Source organism: Sciurus carolinensis, chromosome X (genome assembly GCF_902686445.1).
Source record: "Sciurus carolinensis chromosome X, mSciCar1.2, whole genome shotgun sequence".
In the NCBI taxonomy this organism is placed as follows: domain Eukaryota; kingdom Metazoa; phylum Chordata; class Mammalia; order Rodentia; family Sciuridae; genus Sciurus; species Sciurus carolinensis.
Window position 1 is genome coordinate 123,962,064 of NC_062232.1, and position 19,498 is coordinate 123,981,561.

The 19,498-nt window shown below is 33.6% G+C and overlaps 1 protein-coding gene across 1 annotated transcript; it reads left to right on the plus strand.

The window, feature by feature from the left end:
* The first annotated feature begins 16,531 nt into the window (after positions 1–16,531).
* Positions 16,532–18,355, plus strand: LOC124971680 (RNA polymerase II elongation factor ELL2-like). Its single transcript, XM_047535335.1, has one exon. The coding sequence runs from the start codon at positions 16,532–16,534 to the stop codon at positions 18,353–18,355; it is 1,824 nt and encodes a 607-aa protein (XP_047391291.1).
* The last annotated feature ends 1,143 nt before the right edge of the window (positions 18,356–19,498 follow it).

The following is a 19,498-nucleotide window of genomic DNA, read 5'->3' on the forward strand; positions in this document are numbered from 1 at the left end:
CAGCATACTACAGTGACCCAGCCACATCAATATTCACAATAGCTAAAATATGGATCCAACCTAGGTCCCCTTCAACAATTGAATGAATAAAGAAAATGTTGTATATATACACAATGGAATATTTCTCAGCCTCAAAGAAGAATGAAATTATGTCATTTGCAGGTAAATGGATAGAACTGGAGAATATCATGCTAAGTGAAATAAGCCAATCCCAAAAAATGTTTTCTCTGATATGGAGATGCTAATTCACAATAAGGGGGGATGCAAGGGAAGAATAGAGGTACTTTGGATTACCCAGAGGGGAATGAAGAATGAGGAGGGAGTATGGGTTTAGGAAGAATAGAAGAATGAATTAGATATTTTTACCCTTTGTACATATATGATTACACAACTGTTGTAATTCTACATCATGTACAAGCAGAAGAATGAGAAGTTATACTCCATAAAATGTATGATGTGTCAAAATGCATTCTGTCATACTGTCATATATAACTAATTAGAACAAACAAAAAATAAAAAAGAAGATTAAGAATTCTTATTTGAAAACAAGGTGAATTCTCACCTTTCAACTTATTCTTTTATTAATTCCTTCCAATGTATGTTCTTGTATGTGGTTGGCATTATTTCATAATAAAATGTCTCAGGATATCGTGGAGTCTATGAAAAATACAAATCTAATAAGACATTTTAACTTTAAGAGATTTGTTATCAGTATACTATTCTCTAATCAAAAGGATTTTCTTTTTTTGTTCCATTAAGATAAAATACAAATCAACACAGCTATTCATTTTCCAATATTTTAAAATGTAATGTTACTGTAGAAGCATTTTACTCAAGATTGTCTAGGACTATATCTAATTACATATGTACCTATCTAATATATACATCTCAAGTTCAAGTTATGGGTTTTGATTTTTGTTCTAAAAAAATTTGATAATGCAGAAATTAATAATATACTTAACTACATGTATAATGAGATGACTATTAGCATGGTGGTAATTAACATTTAAAAAATTTCCCCTTCTGTTCTCTGTATTATATTAATGAATCCCTGAATCATTGAGCTGCTCTGTAAAGGAATGGAGGAAAAAAACAGCAGCATAAAGAAAAAATAACAGAAAATAAGAAAAGGAAATAAAGCTTGACTTTATATATTATTTCTGTTAATCCACATATATAGAAACATATGATACAAATGAATAGAGCATGTATCATAATCTTGGAGTGTATTCCTAATAGGCAGAATTGCACAATGAATAAGTATCAGGCTATTTCCTTTATTGATCATGATGCTTTCCATGTTATTGAATAAATTGTTAATCGGTTATTCAGTCAATCAATTGTGATTAAATTTGTCTTGAAATTTTTTTCAGGGTCAATTGAAAATTTTTGTGTGGGATATGTCTATTTAGAGAAGTAATACTCTATAAACATTATCAAATACTTTAGTTAGAGTATTTTAGGTATCAAATTATAACTTAAGTATTTAATATAAAAATAAAAAAATTTTAAGCATCACTGAATTCTTAGAAAATTTTTGATTTTAGAAATTAAAATACTTTGAATTTTCATTTCCATTATTTATATTTTTCTACCATATGAATATATTATTTAACATTCAAATACCCAATATTTTATAATGATTTTAAGAATTTCGTTTAAAAATTGATTGATGTTTTATTTTGATTAAGTAACTTGGCCTGTTTCTTTAAACAAATCCACCTAAAGAAAGGGAGAACATTTTTGCAAATCTTATGTCTAATATGAGACTTTTTAATAGACTAATTAAAGAATTCTGCAACTAATAATTAAAATTAAATAATCCATTTGAAATACAAGTAAAGGTTTCAAATGGATAGTTTCCAAAGAAGATATACAAATGGTCAATAAATATATGCAAAGATGTTCAACATCACTAAGCATCAGGAAAATATAAATCAAAATTGTAATATAACTTACCTTCTTATCAGGATGGCTATATTCAAATGACAGATAATAAGTGCAGTTGAGGATGTTGATAAGTTGGGTTGCTTATTTTTCTCCAATGTGAATGTGAAATGATGCGTTACTATGGAAAAAAGAATGCTTTTTTCGAATGTCATGTAAAAGGAATTACACATCATTTTTTCACTTGCCATAGTGCATTTAATATCCATAGTGCTAAACAACCTACAATTCATTATCTTATGGTTCAGGAAGTCAGAAGTCTGACATAGGTCTCACTGGGGTAATATGAAGCCATTAGTAGGGTTATGCTTTCTAGATGTTATAGCAAAGATTCAGTTTTCACACCTTTTCTAGCTTCTAGAGTGTGCCTCCCTCCATTCTTTGACTTATGTTCTGCTGTTCCTCCATTTTCAAATCATCAATATTACATTTGTCTAGCCTTTCTTATATTATAAGCATTCTCTATGACAATATCCATGAAATATTCTACAATTTAAAGGATTTTTGAAATTAGATTTGGTATACTTGGATAATTCTGGCTAATTATTCCACTTGAGGTCTTTAACTTGCTAGGCATGGTGGTGCCCGCCTGTAACCCAGTGATTCACGAGGCTGAGGCAGGAGGATCATGAGTTTAAAACTAGCTTCAGAAACTTAGTGATGCCCTCAGCAACTTAGTGAGAACTTGTCTCAAAATAAAAAATCAAAACGGCTGGGGATGTGGCTCCATGGTTAAGGAACCCTGGGTTCAATCCCCAGTACCACAAAAAAAGTCTTTAACTTTATTCATATGTGCAAGTTAATTTTACTAAGTAGGTAATATATTCATGTTATAGGAATAGGACAGGGGTATCTTTATGCCTACTCTAAGATCCATTTTATTTTTGAATATTTCATTGTATTAACGTATCAAAATTTATTTAGACAACTGACAGCTGATGAACCTTTGACTTGTTTCCTGTTTTGGGTGATTAAGAATAAAGTTCCTGTTTGCATCCTAAAAATCTGTAATTTATTTCCTTTGGGCAAATACCTAGATAACAGCTATATAATCATATTGTTTAATATTGTTAATATAATCAGTGTAAAGTTTTAGTACTGAAAAGCTTTAAAGCTTTACCGTGGTAGATGAAAATTTTCTGAAATTTTAATTATTGTTAAAGAGCTTGAAGTTTATCATTGTAGTTGTTTTCCTTGAAGTGGCAGGCTCATTTTGTTCACTTTCAAGAAATGCTTGCTAAATATCCAAATATGACAAAAACATAGCTCGTCTGTCAGTCATTGTTATCAAGTAAAAACGGTGTGCCATGAGAAAAATGATTAAATCAGTTCACAACTCAATCACACAAGTGCCCTTCCTTCATACTCGGTACTCTTCATGCTTTACATAGAATGTTTAAAAAAGTTATGTCCTCATGCTAAAGGTTAAAAAATTAATAATTTTCTTCCTTTACAAAGATACTCTAAAGTGAAACTGATTTTAATTTTGGTGATGCTGCTTTGATTCATGCTCAGGTACAAGCAGTTTATCCACTCTTGACCTTACACCACAAATTCAAATGTTCACACAGTGAAAAGATCAAATAGTCTTACTACTTTTGAGGATGTAGTTTTGACCTCATAAACCCACTAAAAGTGTCTTGGAGACTCTCAGATGTCTGTAGACTGTACTTTGAGAAATCACTGTCTATAAAATTCTCAAATGGATATGCTCTCATGAAGTCATAAAATGCTCATATTGGCAAATCTACAGAAATATGAATGTACTAAAAATCTCTAACCTGTACTGTATATATTTGGAATTTACAATATATTTTTATTTTAATGGATGACATGAAGTTAAGGTGTTTTTTGTAGCCTGTATACATGCTTAAGTTAGCAGGTATTAAGCAATTGAATGTATGAATGCTGTCTATGAGTAGTCAGTATTTTACACATAATACCATTTTGTTTTGGGAAATTAATTAGCTTATATTATTTCATAGTATGAGATAACATTGAGATTCAATGCCAGACTCATCTGAATTGAATAGCTGTACTTTTTGGACTATATCTTATTATCCTCCTATAATATAGAGAGTAACTCTGTAAATGAAGACCAGATATTAATAGAAGTCAATAATTGTGCATATACAAATATGTTTCTATTCATATTCATATATAACCATATATATACTAATTTCCTCATCTTATATGAAGCTCAACTTCAGAGACTTATTCCATGGTTGTTACTTCAAATTTCTCTGATTATATCTAGTTCAGTTTGAAACCTGAGGCTTCTCACAACTGTCATTTGATTTATTTAGTCACAAATTAGCAAAGTCAAAATCAATTAATTCATTGTTGTCACTGTTCTCTTCTTAATCTTTAGAGTGTTTCCTATCCAATTTACTTTTAATTTGATTTGCTATGAAAATTTTAGTATTGGAATTATATTTGAGATTTAGCTGAAAGAGTATTGCATCAAAATAAGATCTAAGTTTCAAAAAAATTAATTACATTGTTTAGAGTATATTGGAGCCTAATTTTCCATAAATCTGGTTCATCTGTGGACAATTATGGCTCTGTCCTTCTGATACTAGCAAAAATGGATATGACATAAATGTTTGATTGATCTAATGTTTTGTGATCCTTTACAATGCTGTCAAAAGTAGTAAAGTCATTTTTTTCCACGATTACTCATGGATCTGTGCAAGCAGGCTATTGTGTATCAGTGTGAATTTTTCATTCATTCCACTCTAGGCTTAAGTAGATGGGACTATCACCTATCATTACTTAATTCCATGCTGAATACTCTTAATACAAATATAACTTTAAAATTCTCATTCTATTTCTATGCCTATCCTTTATTTTCTGTCAGTTGGGTTATCTGATTTCACCCATACCCTGAATATAGACATGGGTACAATGGAAAGAATAATGACCCAGAAATGGGATGAATTTAGATATGGCAAATATAAAATTCAGTAATTCTATTTTCTGGGCCTCAGTTTCTTCAGCTATGAAATACAGTGGTTGGGTAAAATGAATTTAAGTTCTTTCAAGCTCTGTCTTTGTGAAAGTAAAGAAAGAAAAAGAAAACTTAAGTTGTAATGTTCACCTATAGAATTAAATCAGGAGCTAAAGAAAAAAACTATACTTCCACTCTTGAAAATCTTGGTAAGAATTTTTACCAGTTTATTGTAAAGTCTTAGACATTGCTATCATTTGAGGGTACTCATATACCATTCTATATATGTTGGATCTAACTGACTGAGTACAAAACACTGACAACATGAGGGGTCAATTCAATGGATAAAAATATCATTTTATCATTAATCAAATATCACTTGAAACATACAGGTATCCTCAAAACACTTGAATATAATTTTCCTTTTTAAACTTATCTATTAGCCTGGGAAAACTACTAATATGAACATGAAATTGGAAATATCCATAATGAGAATATCAAAATATTTATGAAAATTCTTTTTTGAGAACTCATGAAAGCTCATAAAATGGGCTTGTAATATAGAAGAATATCATGATATTAAAGTGACTGCAAATCAAAAGTCCAAAACAGATTAAATTATATCCAAAGGTTATACTAACTTAATTAAATCACTGTATAAGGTATTGTTCTTTTCCAATGCACTCTTGGCTACTAAAATGATAGAACATACCATTACTGCATTGATCCAGCAAATATCCATCTGGCACCAGGCATGCTAAGCTTTACCAGATAGTCCAAAAAGCACCTACAGTTAGAATAAAATATATCCCACTAACATGCCATGCAAGCCTTTTATTACATATAGCATTATTACATGATTGTGGTAATTTTTATCCTCAAATGTTTTTTCACATAGTAAGGATGCATTTTAGAATAATAATCAATACTTTGAAAATTATTTGTACTTAGAATTGTCTTTTCTAAGTGCAAAGAAAGACTGTTCACAGGGAAAGAAAAAGTTGAATGACCACCATTCTGAGGATATCAATCAGAAGACAGCAATGTCTACTATCCTCAGGTTCTTGAAATTTGACACTATTGTTCTCTATCCAGGCAGAAAACAAGTGACAACATGGCTTTGGAAGGAGCATGCACTGCAGTACAAGTAGAAATTTCAGGGAGGAATAATGTTGGGGACAGCTCTTTCTTTGAAATTCTTTCCATACAAGGTAATTACTAAAGTAATCACCCTGCATGTGTTGTTTGAAAACAAAGGAGTTTCTAGTTACCATTTTGGATTTACATTCTGTTTCATTGTTCTCAAGAAAAAGATCAACATGTTAAATCAGATGACAGTGAACAACTTACGAAAATAAATGTGGAACAGATTATTCTACAGGCTGTGAAATTCTGAAATGAAAAAAAAAATGAAACATTGCAAATTCACTTAAAGACTGGTTTCTTTGTTTCAGTTAACTTTCTGCTGATGTGACCAAAACACCTGACAAAACAACATAGAGGAGGAAAGGTTTATTTTGACCTCATGGTTTCAGAGGTCTCAATCCAAGGTTGGCTGACTCCATTGCTCTGGGCTTAAGGTCAGGAAGAATATCATGGTGGAAGGGTGTGACAGAAGAAAACTTCTCTGTTTATGTCAGCTGGGAAGCAGAGAGAGAGGAAATATCCATGGACAGGTTTACTCCAGGTAACACCTGCAGTGACCTACTTCTAGACACCCCTACATTTACAACCAAGAAATCCATTCAAATTATTAGCCCACCGATGAGGTTACAGCCCCCATAATCTAACCATCTCACCTCTGAACTTTCCTGCATTGCCTAACAAAAAGCTTTTGGGGGAATAATAAAGATCCAAATCCTATCATCTACCTATAAAACACATATGCAGAAGCATGAGCCAGAAGCATAAGTGCAATACATGCAATTTTGCATTTTAAATATTAGTGAAAATATTGTCTGTCAAATCATTAACGATGCTACCTTATTCTACATTGCTAAGACTCTTTTATAGACTGGTGGCACATATATGTTCCAAAAGAATTATGAACATTGTCACAGATTCATGCTTATTGACTATAACATTGGTATATTTATTATAAGATATAGAGATTATGTTTTGTTACTTTTCATTCTCTATATTCCAAGGAAAGTAATTGTAACTAAAGCGATCAGGCATAAGTTTTAGTTCTCTAAAAGTTAAATTAATATAGAATGCTACAATGGTGTTTAATGTGGAAATCTAATTAATCGATTCTGGGATAAAATTTCCTCTCCTTTATATATGAAGCCAATCTATAAAGATCACTCAATATTCTACACACACACACACACACACACACACACATACACGCACACCTTCACTTTATTCATTTTATGGTTATTGGACTATTTTTTGTTTCTTCACCTTTTGTCACTATACTTCACCATCATTTTCCCTCTATGAAACTCTCTCTCTCCTTATCTCCTGGCCTAGCACCCTTACTAGCCTCAGTTTATTTCAATTTCCCTTGTAGTATTCCTAAAATATGCCCACAACTTTGAAAATATTCTCTTTGTTAAGCCCTCTGTTATGATTTGGATATGAAGTACCCCCCCAAAAAAAACTCATGTGCTAATGCAGAAATCTATAGAACTAAATTATTAGATTATGAAAGCTATAACCAAATCAGTGAATTAATCTATTTCATGGATTAATAATTTGAACTGAGTGGTAACTGTAGGCAGGAGGTGCATAGCTGGAGGAAGTAGACCTTCAAAGGGTTTCCTCTTGTGGATTAAATCTTATCTACTTGCTACTTCTTCTGTCTCTCTGCTTTCTAGCTACCATGATTTAAACAGCATTTCACTACCATGGCTTTGTGGCATGATATTTCACCTCATTGAGGGTCCAGAGCAATGGAATTGGCCAACTGTGGATTGGACCAATGAAACTGTGAGCCAAAAAATAAACATTTTGTCCTCAAGTTGTTCTTGTCAGATATTTTGGTCAGTGATACAAAGCTAACCAACCCTCTTTTGACCTAATTTGGGTATGCCTTTTCCTTCTTGATGAGTCCCTGTCGAATAGAGTCTTTGTTGAAGGTATTTAAACTGGGATTAGGAGGATGAGTAGGGACTAGATAGACAGACAAAACTGTGTGTGGAAGCAGAAGAAGTAGATTGAGAAAGAAGAATCATGCCAGTGTGGGACAAGCATATTCAAAGGCTTTGAGGCAAGAATGATACTGGCACATATAGTGATCAAATAAAGGATTAAAAATAGGAAACTGTAGAGCCTGAGGAAGACGAATTTGAGACTGACCTCAGAGAATGCATGATATTAGGAGCTTTATGGCACAAACATTATAACCAGATTATTTATGACTCAGGAGAGAAAATAACTTTAGGAATGAGTGAAGGAAGAATTAGATCTTCTTTTGATAGCACTAGAAAGCAAGAAAGAAAATATTCTCATTTTACAATGGCTGTGGTCTGAATCTTTGCATCCTTCCCCACAGATTAATATGTTGACATTTAACTCTCAAGGTGATGATGTAGTGAGGTGCAATCTTTAGAAGTTGGGAAGTATTAGGAAGTTGGGCTTTGGGATTAGTACTTTTATAAAAGAGATCCCAGATAGATTTCTTATTCCTTCTACCATGTGAGAACACATGGGAAAATGTGTCATCTACAAATCCAAAAGCAAGCTCTGGTCAGATGCTGAATCTGCTTACACCTATATTTTGGGTATCCCAATTTCTAAAACCGTGAGAAATAAATGTCTGTTGTTAATATGTTACCTAACCTATCATATTTAGTTATATCAGCTGATTAAACTAAAACATAAAATTGCTACTGATAAGTAGATACTAGTATAACAAATACCTAAACATGCAGAAGTAGCTCTGGAACTGGATAATGGGTAGAGGCTGAAAAACTTTTGAGAAGCTTCATTATAGAAAAAAACTTGTAAAATTTCTGTGAACAGACCATTAAAGGGGATCCTTGTGAAAGTTTAAACAGAAAAGAGTGATGGAGAAAGACTCAATCTTCTTAAAGATATCTAACAATTGTGAATAGAATTTTTTAAAATATGATTTTTGTAAATATTTATAAAAAATTACAAAATATTATATAATATATAAAATATTTTTATAAATATAATTTTTATAGATAGATATATATTGTAAAGACCATTCTAATAATATCTCAGATGGACAGGAGGAATATTCAATTAAATAATGCAAGAAAAATTACCTTCGTTTGAAAGTATCAAAGCACTTGCAGAATTCTGGGGGGTGAAATCGAGTATTTGGATGAAGAAATATCCAAGCAAAGTATTGAAGGTGTGACTTTGGTTTCTCTTGACTACTCATATTAAAATTCAAGAAGAGAAAATGACTTAAACATGAAATTTTCAACCAAAAGAGAAGCATTAAAGATTTGCAACATTCTCAGTGTGTTCATAATGAAAATAGTGAGGGCCTCTTTGGGAGAATATGAAGGATGTATTCAAATTACCATCTGATAAGATTAGTCAGCCACCTAAAGTGAAACCAGGAAACATTGTCAAAGACAATGGAATAATGAACCAGAAGGAAATTCATAAATAATTGGGGCTGCCTTCCTATCACAGGCCCAGAATGCAAGAGCTCCAGTGAGCAAAGTTTCATAACAGAGAACACTTATTAGTGCAGTGCTGTATCATCCCTAAAGAAAAGGGGGACAGTAAAACACCATGTCCATGAATGTTCCCTTTCTGATTCCCCAAGTGTAGCCACATTAAGGGAACAATTAGGGCAAGGCTGGGCTGTAAAGTCCAGATATGTATTATCTCAAAGGACACTAGCTTTCTCTTATGCACACTGGGAACTGGGGAAAGTTGGTGTTTTCTGTTGAAAGATAATTTCTTGAATGTACTCCAAGACAACTGCTCCTTGAAGTGTTGGTCATATAAGCAAACTAAGAAAGTCAATGATGATGATATCAGTATGTCTATAGCCTGTCATATAAAACCCCTCTCTGTATGGGGACCAGTGCAGAACTGAGAGCACTGTATAAATGATATGTGTCACTCATCCTGCTGGCTGCTTCTGGGCAAATCACTGTAATGAAGAGAAGGTCCTGCTTGGTGGAACATCATGAGGGACATAGGGGATATTGATTAGCCACCAAACTCTTCTTGGAGCACTCAATGAATTCTTGGAAGCTTTCCTCAATAAACTGTCTCCCACACTGTCTCCAGGCATTTTCTTTAGCCTATCTTCAAACTACCCCACTGTCCTGGCATAACTGGGTTGTGGACAAGACAAATGCTCTGTGGGACTGTAGGGGTAGGGACCCTAGATTGGTAGAACCACAGGCACGTGATTTAAGCTCAGGGGAGACTAAAAGCACATAGCAGCTATGAAGGTGGAGTCACCATAGAGAACCACCTCAGAGACAGTGCACAGGCACAGAGCTGCCATGGTCAGGGCGACCCAAGCCCTGGGGGATAAACACCTAAATGGCAAAACTGCACAGGTGACACCCCAGTGTGTCCAAAAGGGGACTCATGTCCCAGTAAGTCTGAAGTTTAGGATGTCATTTTCAGTGGGTTAGAGGGCATGACATTAAGTCAAATGCCAAAAGTTATTTCTCAGCTTCAAGGTTTTTTGTTTATTTGTTTGTTTGTTTGTTTGTTTTGTTTTTGGTGCCAGGGATTGAACTCAGGGGCACTCAGCCACTGAGATACATCCCTGGCCCTATTTTGTATTTTATTTAGAGACAGGGTCTCACTAAGTTGCTGAGTTGTTATGTTGCTGTAGCTGGCTTTGAACTCTTAATCCTCCTGCCTCAGATCCTCTGCCATTGGGATTATAGGCATCTCAGCATCAAGTTTTAATGTCAGCTTCTCTGTTGCATTTTGGACTTGCTTAGGACCTATTACTTCTTTTTTCTTTCCTATTCCTCCCTTTTGGATTCATTGCATTTCAGAAGCACATAAAATATTGAATTTCACAGGCTCACAGTTGGAGAGTAATTTGCCTCAGAATAAATTGTACCTTGACTCTCACCTTATCTGATATAAAGGATATTTATAAGAGCCTTGGTACTGGAATTTATTATAACTTTTGGGACCATTGAGATGAAATGAATATATTTTTTGATGTAAGAAGGACATACATTTTGGGGGAGGTAGAGATGGAATGGCTATGGTTTGATGTGTCCCTCTAAAATTCACATGTTGAAATCCTCACCTTCAAAGTGATGGTAGGCGGGTGGGGGGCTTTGATAAATGATTAGGTCATGAGGATGATACCCTCATGAATGGGATTAATGTCTTCATAAAAGAGACCCCAGAGAAAACCCTGCATTTCAGGATGTAGTAAGAAGGCACAGTCTATGAACCAAAAAGCAGACCCTCATCAGATGCTGAATCTTCAGGCAACTTGACTTGTATTCCCAGCCTCAAAACTGTGAGAAATAGGGCTGGGCTTGTAGCATATGTAGCATGTGTGAGGCACTAGTTTCAATCCTCAGCACCACATGAAAATAAAACAAGGTATTTTGTCCATCTACAACTAAAAAACGTTTTAAAACTGTGAAAAATAATTTTCAGATGTTTATAAGCCACTCAGTCTATGGTCATTTCTTATAGCAACCTGAATAGATTAAGACACAAATCCTGAGATATAACAATTCTGAGAAAATAAGTTGATTCTTTTCAAGAGGGCTATAGTAAAGTAGTGCCCTTGGGGAAAATGGAGTTTCACTTTAAGTCGGGAGGTAGAGAATGTTAAAGGAGATTGCTAATTGTGGTGTCAGAGTTCTAGAAGTATGGGGATGTATATGGTTTCATAGCAAAGAAGGTTTAGAGCAGTGTAAAGACACACACCAAAGAGAGAGGAGCTCCAGGGAGCTCATGTATTGGATGATGATCAAGAACAATGGATAGGTAAGAATTGGTAGTCAGTTCTATATCAGGCTTGACCTTAAGAGCTTTGATAAGTATAAGAGTGATTCAAATTAGGTTGGTTTCTACTTTGTTTTACTACAAAATCAGAAAATTGACTATAGAGTGAATATCAGTGAAATTCAAGATAACTGGTATAGATGTCTCCTGTTCTCTCAGAGAGGATCTCATTAGATTGTGTTCAGTGTCTACAATGTTGATCAAAGGCAGTTCTTTTTTTTTTGTATCCAGGATGGAACTTATGGGTGCTTAATCACTGATCCACATTCTCAGCCCTTTTATGTTTTCTTTTTAATTATTTTTTGAGACAGGTTATAACTAAGTTCCTTAGAGCCTTGCAAAGATGCTGAGGCTGACTTTGAACTTGCAATCCTCTTGCCTCAACCTCTCAAGCCACTGGGATTAAAGGTGTGCACCACCACAACCTATAAAAGACAGGTTTTGAAGCATTATAAAATGGGTCAGTTGATATAGAACTTTAAGTGGGATTGATTAATAAAATTTTGTCATTTTAGCTACTGCAGCATTTGCTGGAGGTCTTCGTACAGCTACGAATGGCTTGCCAGAATGGAGTAACAATTTCAATGATCTTTAAAAATACGTCGATGGTGTTGGCATTTATTTGTTTTTCTTACCCAAGTCTACAGTAACTTCTGGAATATTCATTCTGTTAGTAATAATGTGACAAACTAGACCACTTAGAAGAGAATTTCAACCTTACATATTTTCTTAGAGTACAATTATTGCAACCGATGTAATTGAAAAGGATAATATTCAGTAATATAATCAATTAGCTTTTACTTAAGGCTCATGCAAAACAATAACTTTTTAGCAGTACTCATTAATTGTGGTACTATACCATGCCCCCTGAACAGAAAAATCTCGTACTATTCCTCAAGTTTTTCTTATTTTGATACCAATATTGATGCTTAATGGGATAAAATTTGAGTGTTCATTGTATGATAATATTTTTATGTTAAAGTATACTCATGTTTTCCTATGTAAATACTGCAATTGCACTTAAATTTCCAATCTTTTATTGTCTTAAGTTTTAATTTTTTGCCTTTAACTGTTTGATACATCTGGAATTCATTCCATAATATGCTACGAAAGGAGTTTCTAATTCGATATTTTTGCTAAAATGTTGACAACTTGTCTTAAGTAATTTTCATTTAATGATCTATTCTCTCTTCAATGATTATTGATGGTCCTGTTTATCATCTAATTTGTTCCTGGACTTTGTCTCAAATATCTGTTCACTTTCATCCATTTTCTATCTCTTCTTCTACTATTTCCTCATTCTGTTAAATATTGTAGTTTTATATTATATTATCTGATAGAGAGGCTACATATTGTTACTATCCTTTGAAAATTCCTTTAGTTCTTCTTACAGTTGCACTTTAGAATAGTTTTAGCTAATTCAAATGAAAATCCCACTGAAGTTGTTATTATAATCATATTACATGTATGTATTAATTTAGAAATATGTGACTTCCATACAGTATCCAGTTTCCTTTTCAGAGATAATGAAATATTTCTTTATGTTTACAAGTCTTTATTAAATGTTTGTCAATATATTTTTGTACTTTTTGTCTTATTTGCCTCTCTTCCTCATCTCTTACAGACACATATTTTGTTGTTAGCTCTAGTGGAAATGAGATTACACATGGACTATTTTATATATTCTCTCAAATGTTGCAGACATAAATATACTTAAGCCTAGATTATTTCTTCCAGTTTTTACTACAGGTTTCCAGGGATAATCTAACAAAGCATTTGTGTATGTACTAAAACACAACATTGCTGTAGTCCATTGGTTTTCTGAGGAAGGAGTTTATGTACTTTCTATATCAGTAATTTCAATTTTTTAATATAAATATGCTGTGAAGTTAACAGGAACCTGAAAAATATCTTAGAGGAATGAAACTTTTCTTTGACATTAATAGACTTTGCATAACTCCTTGATGAGACAGAAATATATCTTTGCCTGGAGAAATGCAAAGGCACTGCTATTCATCCCCTTTTCATTCATTCAGAGATGGTCTTCAGCTATGTGCCTGCTACTTGTAGAATGAAGTACTGGGAACAAAAAGGAGGACTCACACAAATTGAGTAGAATGTAGTCTCTATGGATGTAGAGGTCATAGTCCATTGGCAGAGACAAACAAGTATGATGAAATGCTTGGTATTTTACAGCTTGCACAAAAAGCTTTGGGATTATAATGAAGGGAACTATTAGTTTTGATTACAGAGACATCTTATTTATGAAGTTATATTTGAACTCTGATATTCTAACATTGAATAGAAACAGGGTGAATTCATTAAAAGTGATATTTAAAATTATATAGTATTCATATATTCATTTGCTCAGTAAGTTCTAAATGTTCTGTGTGTTCCAGGCACAGTTTTACGTACTGAAGATAGAGTAGTACAAAAAAGTGGGCAAAATACAAATCCTCATTAAGACTGTATTCTGGTGGAAAAGACTTATGTGAAACAAATAAATATATGTGTACATGATTCTAGGTAATAAATATGCTCTAAAGAAAGTAAAAGAAGGTAGTGGAAAGAGAGTCCTGGATCTGAGTGTCAGTGTAGGATACTATTTTAGACAGAATGGTCATGTGAGGACTCTCCAAAATAAAGGAATAAAGTATGCAAAGATAAATGGGAAGAGCATAATGGGAAGAGGGAATATCAAATGAAAGGTTGATGCAGGAACAAGGTTGGGGCATATTCAAAGAAAGGGAAACAAATTAATGCAGCTTTTAGGTACATGTCACAGGCTTTAGGATAAATTGCAAATTGAATAAAAAGGGTCCTGTATGCCACACCAGAGTTTTATTTTATTTTTGAAGTAATGGAAACCATCACCTCTTTTAAAGCAGTGTTGATTGAAATCATTGCTAGCAGTTCAGAAGATGATTAAAAGCCAGAAAAGACAGGAAGCAAGCAATCAAGTATGGTGGAGAGTACATAATGTATGCTAAAATTTTGTCTGCTTAATTTAGATCAATGACTACAATGGGATGGGAGACAAGCGATGTATTTGAGATGATCTGCATTAAAATCTTACAGGAATGTATCCATTATGAGAGCAGGAATTTTTGATTCTGTATATTCCCAAATCAAAAGCACTATTAGGAACATGATAGGTACTCAATGATTATCCATTGTATTAGTGGAAAATTTGTGGCTGACTAAATGTTATTGAGATAAATTAATGAGAAGTATTTTTGAGGGTTAGTGGGTATGACACAGGTATTCTAGATGTGTGGCTAGGCAGAAGGTGATAACTTAGATACCTAGGGAAATCTAAGGATTAAACTAGGAATGTGGGGGAAGGAGGGAGTTGTGACTGTATTTTTATTGTTTGTTCTATTTAGTTACACATGACAACAGAATGCATTTTGATTCATTGTACACAAATGGAGTACAACTTTTCATTTCTCTGGTTGTACACAATGTAGAGTCACACCATTCATGTAATCCTACATGTACATAGGGTAGTGATGTTTGTCTCAATCCACCATCTTTCCTACCCCTGACCCCTCCCCTCCCCTCATTTCCCTCCACACAATCCAAAGTTCCTCCATTCTTCCCTTAACCACCCCACTCCCATTATGGATCAGCATCTACTTATCAGAGAGATCATTTGACCTTTGTTTTTTGAGGATTGACTTACTTCACTAAGCATGATATTCTCCAACTCCATCCATTTACCTTCAAATGCCATAATTTTATTCTTCTTTATGACTGAGTAATATTCCATCGTGTATATATACCATAGTTTCTTTATCCATTAATCTATTGAAGGGCATCTAGGTTGGTCCCACAATCTAGCTATTGTGAATTTAGCTGCTATAAACATTGATGTGACTGTGTCAGTTGTGCATATTTTTGAGGTGAAACTGATTAGGACTGATTCCTAGTTATTTGTGTACATTCAGAGACTAAATTGTACATATCTAGCATGCCTAGCTACAGTGTTTCTTCCAGCATGGGCAAAACAAATTAATACCTGGATAAACTTGTAGTTTGCTGAGGATTCTCTGGAGGAGGGGTGCAAAGAAGCAGAATAATGGGTATAAGTGACAACCTAAAGAAATGAAAATCACTTCTACTTATTAGTAATGATTAGAAGGTTAAGAAAGAGAAGTAAGCATCTCTAATATTTTTTACTTATTGTTAATCCAAATAACATGGTTAGCTATGAAATGAGAGCCCCTGTAGATAGATCAGGATCCAAACCCAATAATGAGTCAACAGCTGATTCACATATCAGAGAATATTTAAGGAACCTTTTCTGTCACATGGAAGTCAACTCCTCCAGTCTCCAAAAGCCTGTGGATTCTTTTGATCCTCATACCAAGTATGTTTACTTGATATTGAATTCACTAGAAAGATAAGGCTTTTATACACTGAATTCAGAGAATCATTTTGCACTTCCCCATTTGGGTTATCACTTCCTCCTGAAAAGAACCTAAAAAAGTGAAACAAAAAGTAAATTCCACTGGTACAAATCCTTTATGATTAGAGTTTTACAAACAATAATAAATAAGAGATAATTCTTGCCAAGAGTTACTATTTTCCTAAATATTTTTCTAATTAAACTTTGATCTTTACAGTTATGATTATTTGGTAACCTTTGGAAGCAGAGAAGTTGGGGGAGCAGGACACCAGGAAACATGTGTGTCCATGGAGGAAAACATAAAGCCAGGACAAGACACTGTCATCTGTCTGCCTGTGGAATTCACCTGGCCAGTCTTCCAGGCAAGTTACTCCTACCAGAACTATCAGACTTCTCAACCTCCTCAAGTTTCTCCTCAAATACAAGATTTTCAAAGGCTTATCAACATTTCCCCCCCAAATTCTCATACTAATGTGTCCAAATCCGACTTTCAGCTTTCAAATGAAAATAATGACAATAATCAAAACAGAATTGACCAGCCCCAACAAACTGTTTCAAATTGTAGTCCCTTACAGTTCAGTTGCCCACAAAAAATGGTGGATGAAATGTCAGTGAGTAGTACAAGCAGTTCTCATCAGATGATGCCAGTAAGAGCAGCCCAGGCAGAAGATAAATCCTGCAATAAATGGAAAATAATTAGAAAACCACAAATAGCAAAAAGAATGCCAATTCGAAAAGCACCACAGGTTGTTCCAGATCCAGCACCTGAGAGGAAGAGAACAGCACCCATTAACCCTGCATACACAATTCGAAAGTCACGGATTGCTAATACTGTCCATCTGCGGTCATATAGGGACAGGATAATTCACTTATTGGCATTGAAGGACTACAAGAAATCTGAGCTGCTTGTTAGACTGCAGAAAGATGGCATTAAAAAAAATGACAAGAATTCACTTGGAAAAATTCTTTACCAGGTAGCTAACTTAAATACCCAGAATTTTTCATATTCCTTAAAGGATTGCATTTATAGAGAGATCCAGAGAGATTGGCCTGGATATAATGAACTAGACAGGCAATCATTGGACTTGATAGTTTCCACAAAAATAGGTTCATTTCAGAATGCTATTGACACCCATCACCCAGAATCTTCTATAGATTCTATTATAGATGGCATATCATCTTCTCAAGATAAGCTTTTAAATTTGGATGCTACTGATTCTTTAATGAAAAAAGGGACTAGAGTATCTCACCCTACAATTCCAGCACAGCCAATCTTAAATAGCTACTTGATTAATAACCAGAAAAAATCTGCAGTTTGCTTACCACCCTCTGCAGCTCCTGCCAAACAGAGCTGCCCAGCATTTTCTACAACCTACCTGCCCATTTCAAATCCTCCTCTGCCTGTAAATTCTAACTGTGATTCTTTTAGCACTACACAAAAATGTGGGACTCAAGATCCTTATGTGGGCAGTGTCAGTCAAGACACTATTATCTTTCCAAGCCAACCTACAAAGTGTGCTTCTTTGGAAAACTTAGATTCTATTTCAATTCAAATAGAATATCCAAAACTTGGGGAGAAAAAAAAATTAGTATCAGATAAGAAGTTTAAATATAAAGCAGAAAACCAAAACTGCAATATTGACATGACAGAGAAACAGAAGACAGGTTCTAAAAACCAAGATAAAGGTACAAAGTCAAACTCTAACGAAGCATTTCAAAAAGAAAGTTCTACCTCTCAGAATACCTGTTCAACATCTGGACTTGAGGATTATTTGATTAACTATTACACTATAGCTTCCCCAGAGCAACGTCGGCATTATGAACAGGATTTTAGAGTAGATTATGATGAGTATCAGACATTGTATGCCAAGATGCTGAATTTATCTAAAGTTTTTATTAGCTTACAATCGGAAAGGAAGCTGCTACCACCAAACTCAAAAGAATATCACAATATAAATCAAAGAATCTCACTAGAATATCAGAAGATGAGACAGCTTAATCCTAATTTTCATGCAGAAAAATGTAGATGTGTATATCTTTACAGCAAGCTGATTCACATTAAAAAATTAATAAATGATTTCGACCAGCAGCGAGTGATATCAAAGCACTAAAATAGTGCTTACTTGGACCCAAAGAAAAATCTTACTCATTAAAAATTCCAAATAACTTGCTATAAGATTCTTAAGGGATTGAAACTTGTTTTAATTTTTCCTTATTTTTAATTTTCATTGCTTATCTTTTGTGTTTATTTCTATTTTCATGTTATTTTCTACACTTTTAAAGTTTTTCATTTGATCCCTTTACCCCCAATATTTGTGTTTCATTCCCTTTTTCAGAATATCAAGAACCTAGTGTCTATGAAATAACATTTTTCACATTTAAAAAATAAAAACAATAATGAGTAAGATGAAGTACTTTTGATATGCAGCCTCTTTTTTGATGATTATTCATGCAAACTCATTCTTAAAATACAGAAATTAAGAAATTTGCACAAAATGCTGTGATTGAAACTGTCATTTATTTATATCTGAGGAGAACACAGGTTATATACACAGACATGCAAAGATTTTGAACAGTGATTTTTATTGTGTGGGAGGTGAAATATTGAAAAAAAATACAATTAGAAATCATTGATAAATAATATCACACAAAAATAGTATTTGATATCACTGGTTCATTGATTTTATTCAATAGTCTCATAGATAAAATTTCTGAAACATGAAACAAATTTATTTGAAATTCAATTAGAACAATAAAGCCTAATGCTTATATGAAGAAATATTAGATTATGTACAGGAAAATTGCTAGACATAACTTCACCAAATTCACAGAATTATCAGATTTGGTCCAGCTTATTTATTAGTTCATTCTCATCTATGATGCTCTTTAACTAATTAAACTATTTTAATGCTAGATGTTCACTAATAAAGTATAGCAAAGAGATCATTGTTATGAACTTTGAGCATAATCAGTATACAACTTCAGAAAAAAGCAAAACTTTCTGCATCTTATGATTTTCATCTGTTTAGAAATAGTAATAGCCCCTAACTCACAGATTTGTAATATTATGTTGAGGATTTAGATATCATCTATTACATGGCTAGCTATTTAACATACCAGAGAGACTGATATTATGATGAATACTCATTGAATGACGATTGCAATCATTACAATTATTTTTCTGTATTTGTTTACCTATGACTAATAGTACCACAAACTTAGAAGCTCAAAATGACAGACTATGTTTCAGGTTG

Excerpts from the sequence above, each read along its gene's own strand:
- LOC124971680 (XM_047535335.1), top strand. The coding sequence starts at position 16,532 with ATGGAGGAAAACATAAAGCCAGGACAAGACACTGTCATCTGTCTGCCT.